At 37.0% G+C, this 14767-nt stretch overlaps 1 protein-coding gene across 11 annotated transcripts in view; it reads left to right on the top strand.

The window, feature by feature from the left end:
* Nucleotides 1-13882, top strand: part of C2CD5 (C2 calcium dependent domain containing 5) — a 57353-nt gene extending 43471 nt beyond the window's left edge. For 9 of the 11 annotated variants that reach the window (XM_058852920.1, XM_058852922.1, XM_058852921.1 and 6 more), the window contains 11 exons: nucleotides 589-652; nucleotides 2497-2558; nucleotides 3022-3120; nucleotides 3531-3620; nucleotides 3850-3937; nucleotides 4998-5084; nucleotides 6665-6715; nucleotides 7740-7841; nucleotides 8659-8849; nucleotides 11602-11748; nucleotides 12437-13882. In XM_058852920.1, the coding sequence (XP_058708903.1) occupies nucleotides 589-652; nucleotides 2497-2558; nucleotides 3022-3120; nucleotides 3531-3620; nucleotides 3850-3937; nucleotides 4998-5084; nucleotides 6665-6715; nucleotides 7740-7841; nucleotides 8659-8849; nucleotides 11602-11748; nucleotides 12437-12568 (1113 nt within the window). In that variant the 3' untranslated portion in view covers nucleotides 12569-13882. The remainder of the gene's footprint in view (nucleotides 1-588; nucleotides 653-2496; nucleotides 2559-3021; nucleotides 3121-3530; nucleotides 3621-3849; nucleotides 3938-4997; nucleotides 5085-6664; nucleotides 6716-7739; nucleotides 7842-8658; nucleotides 8850-11601; nucleotides 11749-12436) is intronic. The other 2 variants (XM_058852919.1, XM_058852923.1) reach the window with 1 other exon arrangement.
* The last annotated feature ends 885 nt before the right edge of the window (nucleotides 13883-14767 follow it).

Below are 14767 nucleotides of genomic sequence, written 5' to 3'. Positions count from 1 at the left end.
ATTTATTACTATTTTATTTGAGAAATTGGACATTTGGTTGATGATTAATTGCATATCAGAAACAATATTCCAGAAGATTTAGTTAAACTGCTGACTAAGCTTTCAAGAGTAAAATTATTGGTCGCTGCAGCTATGTAAGAAAAAGTAATAAAAATTCCCTTGTGATGAGGATATGCTTAAAGAGGCTGAGAAGGCAGTTATGAGAGGTAAAGATACCTGGGTTGGTTTTGTTTAATTTTTGGGTTGTTTTCTTGAAGGAAAAAATAAAGACACCCTTTTGCATGGTGAGTGAGAAGGAGACACATTACTTGACAAAACACTTCAATACTGGAGTTAAATTATAAACCATTTCTAAAACACTTGATAAGAAAAGGTTGGGACTTGGAGGTAAATTTGGATTTCTTGCTGCTCAATAAGATAGGATGGGTGTAAAGACACAGCAGAAGTATTTATAGAAGGTAGCAGGGCTCTCAGTCTGATCTAAAATAAGAGTGTTAAAGGTTGAATGGAATAGAGGTTATTTTATTTCTTTCTGAAACTTTTTACTGGCACAGCAACATGATTTTCTCAATTATTCCCTTTTTGCAGATTGATGACACAGATGCAATGGAAGATGTACATTCTTTACTGACAGATGTTCCGCCACCTTCTGGTATAGTTACAACCATATTTTTCTAATTTATATTGTAGGCTGCAAAATGACAAAATATGACTAGTTTTATTTAAAATTATTTTAAAAGTTCCAAGAGAACTGACAATATTACTGTTTCTGAAGATTTTTAGACCGAATTACCAATTTATAGGTTCCAGGTTAATGAAAGTAGAATAGAGAACTAATTATTGCCTGGTATCAGCTGTCTTTATGCTATTTATTATTGTATAGATATGTCATAACTTCCCCATCAGAACTGTTGGATTTAGATTAGAGGCAAATATAGTTGTCCATTATATAGAAACTGCTCTGGATATTTGATTTGTTCTTGTCCTTCCTCTTGTCATAGTGAATTTCCCTGTGTTTATTCTGAGAAAGTCTTAGTTTCCTTCCTAATAACTGATATCAGTGTTAATAATTTTGAGTCATGTCAAGCCCAGAACTATCCTTGTAGTTATCCATTACTATCACCAAATCTCTTATTCCTCACTGATTATCCAGTTCTGCTGCAGTTGATTTTGTTGCCCTAAATTAAGGCCATCAGCAATCATCTTACTTTATCCTCTTCTGCATGTAAGTTATTAATGTGTTTGAAGCACAAAATCCGAAATTACAGATGTCTTCACTGTGAAAATGAAGTATTTTTCTCTCTTTTCCTAGTCTTATATTTGTGTTTCATTTGATGATGCTTCATTCTTAGTTTTTTAAAAGAGACCTTGGTGAAGGAACTTTCTAAATGCTTCCTGATGTCCAAAGTAGATGGTTTAAGTCAGGTGCTTTTTTCTGTGTGCTTGTTGAGAGCCTGTGAGCAGTGAGTGTTCCTTAGGAACTTGATATCAGCCCATCTGCAGTCTTGTTTTTCCATCTGCTCCTTTCTTGCATGAGCTCCCTTTTCTGGAAAAGTTGCTATGGATCAGTAATAGAGTAATCAGTAATTACCTGTACTAAGGAAATTATTAGGACCAGCCACATTAGCACCTTAGTACTTGAAGTTTAAAGAATGCTCTTCTCTGGTAGTGGAGTGAGTTAAGAGTTCAGTGTCAATTAGCTGTTTGATCTTTTGTCTATTCTGTGGTTTATAAGAATCTTTCTTTTTCATTTGTCTTTTTGTTCAATATCTCCTTCAGACACTTGTTCAAGACAAATAAACAAGGGACTGGTTTTCTGCTGTTGTGGAAAGCTCTACTACACTGCTGTAAAAAGAAAAGCATGTTTTCTGCTCTCATGTTACTATTTCTGCATATTCTTTCCAAATCTTATTTGATTTTCCAGCAGAATATCTGCTTTTGATGTTCTCAAAGACAGTCTATTAATATTTATACCCTCTGCGAGCTGCTACACAATTTCTTTTCTAGCTCATTTTGTGTTTTTATATAGGCCCTACCAGACTGGCCTCATTTCTGCTTATTTAACTGTATATTCAGGCTTTCAGAATCACTGATTTGCTGTTAATAACTTATTTTACTCTGCCATTTAGTCATTATACTTCTGTTTTTAATTTGCATTCAGTCACTATGGTAGTTCCTATACAGCCTTCTGTGATCTCTATTAAAGGTTGGCTTTTTAGCTTTTCCTATCACACCTTTTTAAAGAAATTCCTAATTTGTGCACAGTTTATCTAATAGAAATAGGTGGAGCAGTTGTGGATTTGGGGTGTTTGCCCCTCCTACAAGAATTATGTATTTGTTTTTTGAATGTTGATCTCATTTCTGGTGTATTATTCAATATGCAAAACCACATGAGGGAAAATACTTGGAAAACGTTGTCACATATGTTTCCTTTACAAGTATTTTTATATTGGAGTGTATAAAATAGATTTTTTTTCCCAAATATTTTCTTCACAGGTTTTTACAGTTGCAACACAGAAATTATGCCTGGTATAAACAACTGGACACCAGAAATTCAAGTAAGATTATTCAAAATTGAAACTTTTTGCTAAATTGTATTGAAATATGCTGATGTAATTTAAATACATACTTTGAAAGATAAATTCAAAGGACAGCCTTATGACCAAAATAAAAGTAGTATTTTGCTAAGAACAGTAAGGTATGAGAACCTTTTTTTTTGTTAGTTTTTTAATGCTGTTATGTAACAAATAACCTAGTACAGACATACAAAAGAAATTACAGTAAATATGAACTTAAAGGTTTTGTTCTGGCTTTTTGAAAGGTTTGGCTGGGTTTGAAGCCCCTTAAAGGAAACAGATTACTGACTGTGTTGCTTAGCTAACATATTTTGTTATTTAGTTAACATGTATGCTAACATATTTTACATTGTTCTACTTCTTTGTAAATTTGAATTTAAGACACTAGATAAAATATATTGGCATATGTTGACAAAAAAAACCCCATGTTTGTCTCTTAATTCAGATGTTCACAGCAGTTAGAGTGTCCAGATTAAGCAACATTAACCCAACAAATCAAACACTCAATAAGAACTTTAATGATCTCTGTGAGAATCTGTTGAAGGTAAGGATCTTATTTCAAATACTTTTTTAAGTGTTCAAATGGAAGCCAAGTAAAATTCAGCTATGCTGAAAATAACATGTGCCTCATAATTTTGAAAATAGGCTGCAAAGTGTCCGTAATTAGTTTGTGAGTTTTTGCAAAGATAGGTTCAGCCCTTTTTTAGTATATTAGGGATTTCCAAAGCTTTTGGAATCTGCAGGAGTCAATCTTTGACTGGCAGTATACTCCAGAAATAGAAAGACAGCTCCACGGTAAATTGCATTCTGTCCTGACTTTTCACACATGTAATTCTTCAAGAAAAAATTAATATCGTTAGATGACTTCTACTATTACAAAAGTTTTGATCCTTAATTATAAACCACACTTTTTTTTTTTCTGAGTAACACAAAATAATATCCTGTCTTCAACAGAGTTTGTATTTTAAACTCCGGTCTATGGTTCCCTGCTGTCTTTGCCATGTAAACTTCACAGTTGCTCTGCCAGAGGATGAATTAGTTCAGGTAAGTGAATTGCTGTTTTTAACTTCCAGCACATAGGCATGGCCCTAGTTAATATTTGCTGCTCAGGGTAAACTGGGATAGGATTTGATTTACTGCTATGTCTGGTGAATTCTTAGAATTTTTTTCCCCTATTATGTTTCTATGCAGAGAACTGCTTGTTTGCAAAATTATTTTTCAGATTGCACAAGAGATCAACTTACCTTATATGCCAAATATTTCTGATTTGCAGATTGCAGTCACAGCTGTTGCCATTACATATGACAAACACCAAGCACTACAATCCAACAAAGCACCTCCAGAAAAATCACAGCAAAGAGGTAACTATTGTGAGGCATCTTTCCTTTTTTATCCCCAGTGCCTAATGAGTCTGGATTTTAATTTCAGTTACGTATTCAGATCACAGACTGCAGAATATTCTGAGTTGAAAGGAACCCAAAAAGATCATCAAGTTCAAATCTACATGTTTTTCAGGGAGGTACTTTCAACACATAGAGGTGTTTTAGACTTCATGTACTTGACCTCCAGAAGGATGACTTACTTATCAGTTGGCCAATAAGTACTAGGTACTTATTTTACATAATCAACAAATTTATAGTACTTTCTTACTCTTTTTATGATACTACTTTGATTATTTTTTTCTAAAAGGTTGGTGTAACAGATGATGACATTTCTGTTGTATTTTGGAACATGTGGTGTAAATCATCAGAAAATACTTGTTCTTATAAGTAGAAATTTTGACCATACTTTAAGAAGGCAGAAAGTAAATTATTCATAATACTTTTAAAAAGCCCTAACCTTATGAAAATCCTTAAGCAGGTCAGTAATAGTTTTGGAACTCAGTGAAGCAGTTAAGGGAATGGAAGAGACTACTGTGTTCTGCATATGTCACCTTGCTAATGAAGTACCATCTTAAGCTAGAAATGTATGTGTGCTGTCTGGAAGTGAGAATTCAGACAGAACTCTGAGGATAGTCAGTTCTTCAGAATGGAATTAGATAGTAGAACAGAGCCATGTGTTTCTAAAACTTAAGTTATATCTGACTTCTTCAGTAATAACAGTTTTCTTTCATGTGAAATGATTGCTAATTTTATTATAATAGCTGACTTGGATCCAACTGCAGAATCAAAATAAAAATGCATGAATGGATTTCATTTTTTTCCTAAATACTTCAAATCCTTTTCAATGGAACAAAAGTTCTGTTCAATGTTGCAGCTGGATTTGTTGTCACACACCTGTTACTGCAGAATTGCATTACTTTATGCACATGCTGAAAATACCTGTTCAAGTCAGACCTGACTAAATTGACTCTGCTTGTAATTACTGGCAAATCTTATTTTGGGGGTTAATTATCAGTTGGCCATGTTTTCTTTGTTGAAGCATCTACGGACAATGAAGAACAGCTCCAATTTCCCTTGGAACTTTGCTCTGATCCCCTTTCTTCTCAGTCATTCTCTCCATCTAAAGGTCAGTTAAGGGGAAGAATGTTAAAGTGTTGTTTTTTATGGATTTTGAATTCTGCTCTTTCATAGTTGTAGAGGCTTTAAAATATCCGTACTTTCACAGGCTTTAAATGTGCTTTGCTGCCTCAGCATAATGGGTATATTTACTCCTGTTGTCAGGTTTTTTGAGAGTTGCAGAAGATGGCTTGGCTGATCATTCTGTCTGTATTTCCTGTCTTTGCATTTAGAATATTGAAGGTGCTGCAAACCACTGGGTGTTGGGTGTCATTTGACATAATTAGGTTTGTCACACACTGTAAATGGCCCATACCTCCATGTTTTCTCAGCCTCACATAATTAATATCATTGTTTTCATGATGTGAAGTACTTTATCTACCAAATACTGGTTGCATGCAAATTTCCTTTAAGTAAAAGGAGCCTAAACTTGTATAGTAAATAATCTGTACAGTGCAGCACATTGTAGCTGCTGTGTTTTACCTGAGATAGAGCTGCATTCCAAGAATCGTTGTCACAGTTCTTCTATGACAGCATTAAAAATTCAATTCATTGAAATCAGCTGTCTTTAATTCCTTCTCCCTTGTTGGATTATCTACCAAAATGGTTACTGAGAAGAAATTAAATATCTGGGAATTAGTGTAAATGTTTGAACTCCCTTTTTTGCCATTACATCAATTGTGTGAAGAAGGGTGTCTACCACACTTGTATTTTCAGAGGCCAGAAAAAGATTCTTAATGATTTTTATTTTTTTTTAATGCTTAACTTTTAATTTGCTACATTTTTCATTTTCAAAAAGAGAAGCTATCCAGAAATTTCTGCTGATGTCTCTGTACTCATTACTGGACTGTGCTCCCTTGTGTGCCGGGCAGTGAAAAGTGGAGGGCAGCCTGTTCCTGTGTACCCCTTTTCCTGATGTTCTCCACATTCCATATCATGCTGTAGACAGAGCAGTTCAGCCAGAAAATTATTCCATCTGTCATTTCTTCACAATTTCATTGTACTTAGATATACTTAACAGGTTATTTAATATATTTTTACTTTTCTGTAGGATGGCTGTTTTAAAAATATTTAAAAATTGTACAGTAGTGACCTTTAATAAATAAACATATTAAAATTGCAAGGTAGATTTAGTAAAGTGAATTATTTGTACTAACTCTGTTATCAAAGTACACAGTATACTATATAGAGGGTGGAGCTTTTTCGTACTTGACTCTGAAATCTTTTATAAGGGTCAGAGAATTCTGGAGTAATTTGGGTTGGAAGGGACCTTAAAGATCGTCTCATTCCAGCCCTCTGCTCTGGGCAGGGACATCTTCCACTGGATCAGGGTGCTCTGAGCCCATCTCACCTGGCCTTGAAGACTTCCAGGGATGGGGCAGCCACAACTTCCCTGGGCAGTCTCCATCCTCACAGGGAAGAATTCCTTCCTAATATCTAATCTAAACATCCTGTCAGTTCGAAGCCATTCCCCCTTGTCCTGTCACTCCAAGCCCTTGTAAATACTCACTCCCATCTTTCTTGGAAGCTGTTGTACTACCTAACTCTGCTTAACAGATTATCTGAATGGAATTAATTTTGTTTTATTAGAAGTCCTGGAGGGTGCAAGTTCCCACACAGGTATTCCTGCTGCTCAGAGAGGTGAGTTTCCTTAACCTAGCCATCTGCCAGAACAGAATGAGCATTCTTGGGATATTGGTATACTCTTTTTGGATGTGCCTTAATCCAGGAAGTGTTTACTACTTAACTGAGAATGCATGCTCTGGTGTGGCTTAATGATATCCTAATATTTTGATATGATTTTTCATTATAGAAGTTAGGTTTATTAATAATTACAACCTTTCTGTCAGGTCCATTGATATAACTTTTTATCTGACAGAAAATGAGTCCTTGGGAAGAGACTGTTTTGCCTGTTAGTTTGAAGTTAGCATGTGTTCCTCCCGTTTCTTCAGGATAATGAAGAAACGGTGTTTGCAAAACCCCACCCCTTTTTTTTTTAAAGATGTGCAAACACCCCTGCAACTAATACCAAAAGTCATAGCAGAAACAACTCTTATTTCTTATTGTAATCATAATGGGAGGGGTGTTGGAGGGAGGATGTTGGGGCAAGGAAGACTGTTCTGTAAGAATGATTAATTTTTGTTTAAAACAGAGGTGTTGTTTCAGTTTGTGACTCTTACCCTCATCACCAAAGCTTTTTTTTTTTTCCTGTCTGTAGGTTAGTTATTGATAAAGACAGTTGAGAAGTTTAAATCCTGATCAGCAGCTGTTTGTAAGGAAAAAAAAAAACCAATGAAAATGAAAATTAAAAAAGGCTTAAATAAAGTTTAAAAAGCCATAACTTACAACCTTAATTGAGATTTAAAAAAAAACTAATCTAGCATAAGTCCTTAATTACTGTATTTGCATGTTTTTTCAGTGCTGAAGTCCCACTCAGGCAGTTGGTTCAGAGCTGGGACATCACCAGAAATCGGTACTTTGGTTTGGACAAGTCCAGACCTGTCCTGTAACTTTTCCTTTTAAACAGACCTGCAAACGGATGGTTGTTCTCTCTCAGACACAAATCATTGCTTCCTCAAAAAGGAGCATTGAGATGAGCAAGAGACATCATCCATATATTTTTTTTCTGTTTTTTTTTCTTTTGTTTTTTTGTCTGTGTTTCCAGCAACGGCAGTTGATTACAGTTCCTTTGCAGACAGATGCAACAGCTGGATAGAGCTCATTAAACTGAAAGCTCAGACCATAAGGCGCGGATCAATTAAGACAAGTAGGCGGCTGTTTCTACCACGTTCTGATAATCTGAGACATATCTCTGATTTCCCAGTGGTGACTTAGTGGAGTGCCCTGCCCAGCAGTAGCACTGCAGATCACGTGTAGAATGGATTCCTGAATGTGAAAACTGCTGACATTGCTCTGTAACCTCACCTAGGGATGATGAACCAGTAGCATAAAAAGCAAAAGAAAGTCTTGATGTAATTAGTTCTCCATACATGTGTACGCCTACTAATTGTATAACATCCACTGCATGGATGTAGGTGTATGTATGATCTTGGAAAATTGGGGGTGAGAAAGAGGAAGCAATCACCAAGGGGACAGTCAAGGCAGTGGTCACTAAATTAGCAAGTGGTGAGTTGGTTTTCAGTAGTTCTTTGGCCGCAGGTCTGACTATCTTGCTTAAATTACCAGAGATTAATACCTGTTTTAATGGAAAATGCTGCACTGGGGAAACACAACAACTTTCACACTTCCTATAATTTGTTCTTCCAGCAGAATACATGTTTCAAAATGTTGGCACTTTTTTCTTTACCTTCACATTATAACTGATGGTTGTATGTGCAGCTGCTCGCCTCAATGTTTTCCTTTTGCAGGAATGCCACTCTTTCAAATAAAAGCCATTTCAGCTTCTTGTCTCCTTTTGCATGCTTTGCATGATGATTTCCTTTCTCACGTATATGGCTGAGCATCACAGGCAGCTGAATGTTGTCACCAAGCTATTTGGAAAACCATAACGAAGAGTTTTTATGTTTTGAGGAACAGTGGTGGATCTTGGTAGTTATTTTCTCTTATTTTTTTCCATTTTTCAGCTACTTCCCTTGAAAAAGCAAGTCCATTGGCTGAGGGATACTTACGGCACCGTTCTGTCCCATCATGCACCAATTCCACTGTCTCAGTTGTTAAGATGACACCTCTTTCCTTTCTCCCTGGGGCGAAAATAACCAAATATCTTGGCATAATCAACATGTTTTTTATACGAGAAACCACTTCTTTGCGTGAGGTGAGCTGTGTGGCAGGGATTCATTTTGTGTCGGAATAACTTTTTGTTAATTGTAAAAATCAGAGGTTAGAGTTGAGGTGTGGCACAGCCAGGGAGTAGAATTTGTGTCATTTGTGGGAAGGTGTACACAAAGCTGGTTTGTGTTTGGCACTGCTAGGAAGGGGTTAGTTAACAATTACCATTGCCATTGAATTAGACAAAACACTAAAACAGTGAGTTCTTAAACAGAAATATATGGAAAAAATGTCTTTGACCAACAGTGGTAGAAGTTGGGATCATTTGAACCCAAATTCAATGCTAAAGAAAAAAGCAAGTCATCTATTCTTCCCTGGTTTAGCAAGCTCAGTGATGAAGTTTCACAGTGTATTTGGATTTTAAAATTATTTGGTTAATATAACATTGCCCATATCATAGACTATGCTAATTTTTAACATTACATTCTGTGCATTCTCTGTAACAAATCTTTGTGTGATGAGCATCAAAAATTAAACCATGAGTCGATGACCACACAAGGAGCTTAGAGGTGATGTTCAAACCCTGATCTCCAGCCTGCATTGGGAAAACAAATAATCCTCTGAGCATGTGTCTAACCACTACATCATGTCAAAATGCAAGCCATGTTCCTTATAATTTTCCTGTCCTTTTAGGAAGTAGCTGTATCTTTGCTTTTGGCCACAGAAATAGAGTGTACCTCTTGCCTGGTTTGTCTGAAGAGCTTGCTGTTTTCTCCTAATTACACATTGCTAAAATTACAGGGTAGATGTTAATAAAAATGATCAGGCTTCCTCAAAATAGGCTGTGAGCTCTCTAGAGAAACTTGGATCAGACAAACATTTTGTTTGGATCTTGCAAATTACTTTTAACTTTCCCTTTTAACTTGAGAAATCCAAGGAAAAGGACAGTGTTTTCAAAAGTATGTCAGCAGGGAAGTGGTTACAAGACATTCCTGTACTAAGTGCAGATTCTGTAGGTACAAATTCTCAATAGCTGATAAGCTCTGGTATCTGTGATAGCAGATCTCAACAAGGATAGGTCACTCAAGTGTTTGATTCAGTTCCTTCATGAAGCTGGAATGTTGCACAGTCCCTGGGGTGCTGTGCTCTTTCCAGCACCTAGGGGAGCAAATTCATTTCAGCTACCCAGGCTGAGTCACAAACTACTCTTACTATAGGATTGCCTTGAGTTGTAATGGAGTCAGAACAGTCATTATCTCCAACTCCAGCAATGTGGTTTAGGTCCTACAAGAAAGTAATGACCAGCATTTTTGTTTACATTGCTTTATGTTTTGCTTGTGGTAGTGCTGAAGTATATACCAGAATAAAAAATTAATGATAATTTCAAGTCAGATTAATCCATTGTTCTTAGGCTTTGCTGTTTATAGCGGGGTGTTTACAATAGTTTGGTTACCTGTTGTCATCCAATGTTGTGTTAGTTTTATAATACATACTGTTTTCCCCATCAGTTGCTGTACCTTTAAAAGACTTGGACAAAATCAAAATTCCATGAGAATTATGAACTTGTATTGCATTTTGATTTCTTGCTGCAGTTGACTTCATTATGGCTTTATGCTGGATTTGATAAAATTATACCTGTCCCTTTTGTTTGTAAATTTTCGTCCAAGATATGTTTTTTTAATGCCTTTATGAGTCTGTTCAGGGAACATACTTTTAGGAATGAGCAAAGCCCTTAGAAATTCAGCTTAGCTCAGTCTCTTCATCTACCTGCCTCTTCCATTTTTCCCAGTGGCACACACACACACACACACACACACACAGAGTCATGTGGGAAGTCTAGTGGTCTTGCCTTTCACTTGAATTTTGAAATTTTATATGTGTTTTGAACCAACAGTGAGCTCTGTTTTGATCAGTTTCTTTTCTCAGCATTTTCTGTGGATTTTTATTTCTTTGACTGGTTGCCTGTTTTGTGTGCACAGATTTTTCCCCACAACGTAGTTGTTCATATTCTTTCATAAGGACTTTTTAGGAAAATCCATACTTGGTTGCTTTCCTTCTCCTTTGACATCTGTTTAAATTCTTCAGTTTTGCACCAAAGTAAAAATGCTCCATCAAGTTAAAAAAAATGAATGAAATGAGATGGCTAGGAGTTCCTTTGTGCTTCAAGGGGGAAAGTAAAAAAAATGAATAGCTCGAATAGCTTAGGTCTCTTCTTTACTCTTTGCTTAGTTTTTATTTTGAGGGATGATTTCTTTAGTGAGTGTTGAGAGCTAATGACAGTCATTAACGTACATGAAGTTGCAGTGATCAAAGGTAATGGTCACTCCTTACTGGGAATTTCCAAGAATTTTATACAACCATAGAATGGTTTGGGTTGGAAGGGACCTTAAAGACCCTCTTGTTCCACCTCCTTGCCATGGGCAGGGACACCTTCCACTACCCCAGGGTGCTCCAAGCCCCATCCAGCCTGGCCTTTGACTCTCCAGGGATCCAGGGGCAGCCACAGTTCAGGGCCAGGGCCTCACCACTGTCACAGGGAAAAATTTCTTCCCAATATCCCATCTGTCCTGTTAGTCTGAAGCTATTCCATCTTGTCCTGTCACTCCAGGCCCCTGTAAATGGTCTCTCTCTGATTTATAACTGTGACCCATTACACAGTGAATGGGTTTGAAGTTCTCCACACTTAAATGGAGATTAGGATTCACTAAATTATTCAGCTGATAAATATGTAAGAGAAGTACTCAGCATCTTGTAGCTAGATGTAATATAATTTATAATGTGTGTTTTTTCCATTCCAGGAGGGTGGTGTCAGTGGTTTCCTCCATGCTTTTATTGCTGAAGTGTTTGCCATGGTGAGAGCTCATGTTGCAGCTCTGGGAGGGAATGCAGTTGTGTCATACATCATGAAGCAGTGTGTTTTCATGGAGAACCCAAACAAAAATCAGGTACATTAGGATGTGAAATAACAAATGCTCTTGTGGTTAGTATGATACAGATATGCATTTTATGTCTTTAAAAACCACCAGTACTGTAGAACCAAACCTGCACAACATTTCTTGATATCTTGGGATAATGTTTGAAGAATCCAAGAGTGTTACTGTATTAACACAAAGTTATGAGGATGATTCATAAATACCCAGATGGATAAAAGAACCAAGCTTGCTAGAATGAAGTAAATTGCAGGAAACAGTTGCACAGTAGTGCAGAACTTACTTGGTATTTATGATGTTGCAATGTAGGATTTTCAGCCTAACTCCATGTAGAAATACCTGGAGTTGCTGATGTAAAATGCTACATTTTGTACATGAAAAGACAAACCTTAATTTGTAAAGACAATAACAGAATATTCAATAAATTAAATATGTTCAAAACAGTAATAAAAGCTAGTACAGATATCCAGATATTTCATCTGTGGTGGTCTTCCAAGAATCCATCTGCACGTTTGGTAGCACATAAGTGAGCGGATAGAAAAGAAAATATAGCACAGGTTGCCTCACTAATAAATTCTAATAATTTGTCTTTCTCCCAATCTCTGTTGATTTTTCTGTGTAGTTATATTTAGCAGATATAAGTAAACAAAAAATATATTATTGTTTAATGTTTGGTAACTGTGTATTGTCTTTTTTTTTCCAGGCTCAGTGTTTGATAAATGTCAGTGGTGATGCTGTCATCTTTGTCCGTGAATCTGAGCTGGAAATGCTGCCAGTGCAGCCTTCTACAGCTGCTCCTCAGCCTGCAAGTTCTGCAGGAGACGTTACAACATGAAGGCAGAACAAGTGAAGTAGTCTCTGCAAAATGTAAAGATTATTTAAAATGTGGGACTGTTCAGGTTTGCATCTTCAAAGTCAGTATTTCTCCATGACATTCACAGCCAAAATCCAAGACAATCACTCTTTTTTTGTTGTCATATAACTTACATAAGTCAGAGCAGTGAACTGGCAGGTGTGCTCTGGTTCTTCTGTTGCTATTCCTGGCCTCTGTGAACCCAGGCAGCAGGTGAAGCACTGATAGGAGATCATGGATTACAGTAGCAGGCATCACATGGAACTGTGGAAAGAAGGAAAAATTCTGTTGCTTTTTTGAGCTGTTCAGTGGGACCATCATAAGTTGTCATTCAGAAGCATTTCTGAGTTTGAGTGTTGTCTGGGCTGATACTCAGCTTGGGTCAGGGTGGGAGGGAGGTGCCTCTGTTGGAAGTCTTTGAGGAAGAAAGGAGAGATTTGTGTGCAGGCCAAGAAAACATAGGCTGGACTCTGAAATTCCTTTCCACCATAGAGTGTGAAGAGGAAAAAGCAGTACCAAAAAGTTAGAGTTTGAATTTCTGCACATTAAAAGTATTTTTTTCTTGTTTTGTTGTTGTTTTTATATTTGGGGGTGTTTTTTGGTTTTTTTAATTGTTTTTTAAAAGCTGACAGACCACAATGCTGTGATCCTGAGCATCTCTGTGGTGGGACAAAAAAAAACCCAGAACACAACAAAAAGTTCCAGGGTGTGTCTGGTGCTATTAGAAGATGTTCACTTCAGTATTCACAAAGCAGGTCTTTTTGTTATTTAAGACTTTGTGAAAGAATTGTCCTGAGGTTCATTTTCTTAAGGCAGGATCTGTTTCAAGGACAACATAAACAGTCCCTCAAAACTCAGTTGTGCAGAGGTTATTCTGCAGCCTCCTTTCTGTTTAAATGCCTGGCTAACTGGAGATTGATGTGTGTGTGACACTGGTTCCTGCAGGTTGCTTTTGTGTTTGGGGTTTTCTTTGGGATTTTTTTGTTCTTTTCCAGTGCTGTAGCTGGGAAATAAGGGTACTGCAAAGACAGGAAATTTGTCATTTCCAATAAAAGTCTGAAAGGTGATACTCTATTGTAAAAAAACAACCAAAAGAACACCAACTTTGATTTGAAGATGCATTCTTGCTTAATTCTGACAATATTGTACATGGAACTTGAACAAAGTTGTAAACTTGAATGTAAATATTCTGTTTAGTGTTGAAATTAAGCAATGGCATGATTATTTGTTAAAATTAATTATTTCATTGTAAATGAGCATGAAAAATCATTCTTGCACAATAAATCTCTTTATAAAATCCACTGTCTTAATATATATGTGCATTAAGGACATGTGTAAGATGGGTGTAGTGAGGATGTTACTACATCCCATTCTCCTCAGAGGAATATTTTTTGTATAGTGTGTTATAATTTCATCTGTATCCTGGGTGAAAATTGTATCCCAGGCTGCATCCAAAGGGACAATCCTGCCCCACTCTGCTGAGACCTGACCTGCAGAGCTGCATCCAGCACAGGAAGGATGTGGAGCTGCTGGAGTGAGTCCAGAGGAGGCACCTCTGCTGTGAGGAAAGGCAGGGAGAATTAGGATTGTTCAGCCTGGGAAGAGAAGGCTTTGGGGTGACCTCATGGTGACCTTCCAGTGCCTGAAGAGAAACTATTTACAAGGGCCTGGAGTGATAGGACAAGGGGAAATGGCTTCAAACTGACAAGAGAGTAACTTTGGATTGGATATTAAGAAGAAATTCTTCCCTGTGAGGGTAATGAGGCCCTGGCAGAGGTTGCCCAGGGAAGTTGTAGCTGCCCCATTCCTGGAAGGGTTTAACATGAGGTTGGATGGGGCTCAAGCAGCCTGGTCTGGTGGAAGATGTCCACTCCCAGCATGCATCCAACAAACCCTGAACACCCTCCTCAACACCTCCCCTCTCCTCCCAAAACATGAACTTTTGGAAGCTGTTCCAATGTAAACCATTCTATGATCCTGTAATTCTAATATTTTGGGAGTTAATTATCCTTTATATTGTTTGAATTTGGCCCTTACCAGAACACATAACTAACACAGTTAATCATCTTGCTAAATTCTGTAGCTATTGCAACCAAAGCTGCCATGAATTAATTTGCCTGTAAATAGTTGCAGCTCTTTATTACTTTCAAGGCAAATCCTGTTACCCTTTGAAGCTAATGG

This window comes from Poecile atricapillus, chromosome 18 (genome assembly GCF_030490865.1).
Source record: "Poecile atricapillus isolate bPoeAtr1 chromosome 18, bPoeAtr1.hap1, whole genome shotgun sequence".
In the NCBI taxonomy this organism is placed as follows: Eukaryota; Metazoa; Chordata; class Aves; order Passeriformes; family Paridae; genus Poecile; species Poecile atricapillus.
This window is presented reverse-complemented; position numbering and strand designations above follow the sequence as displayed.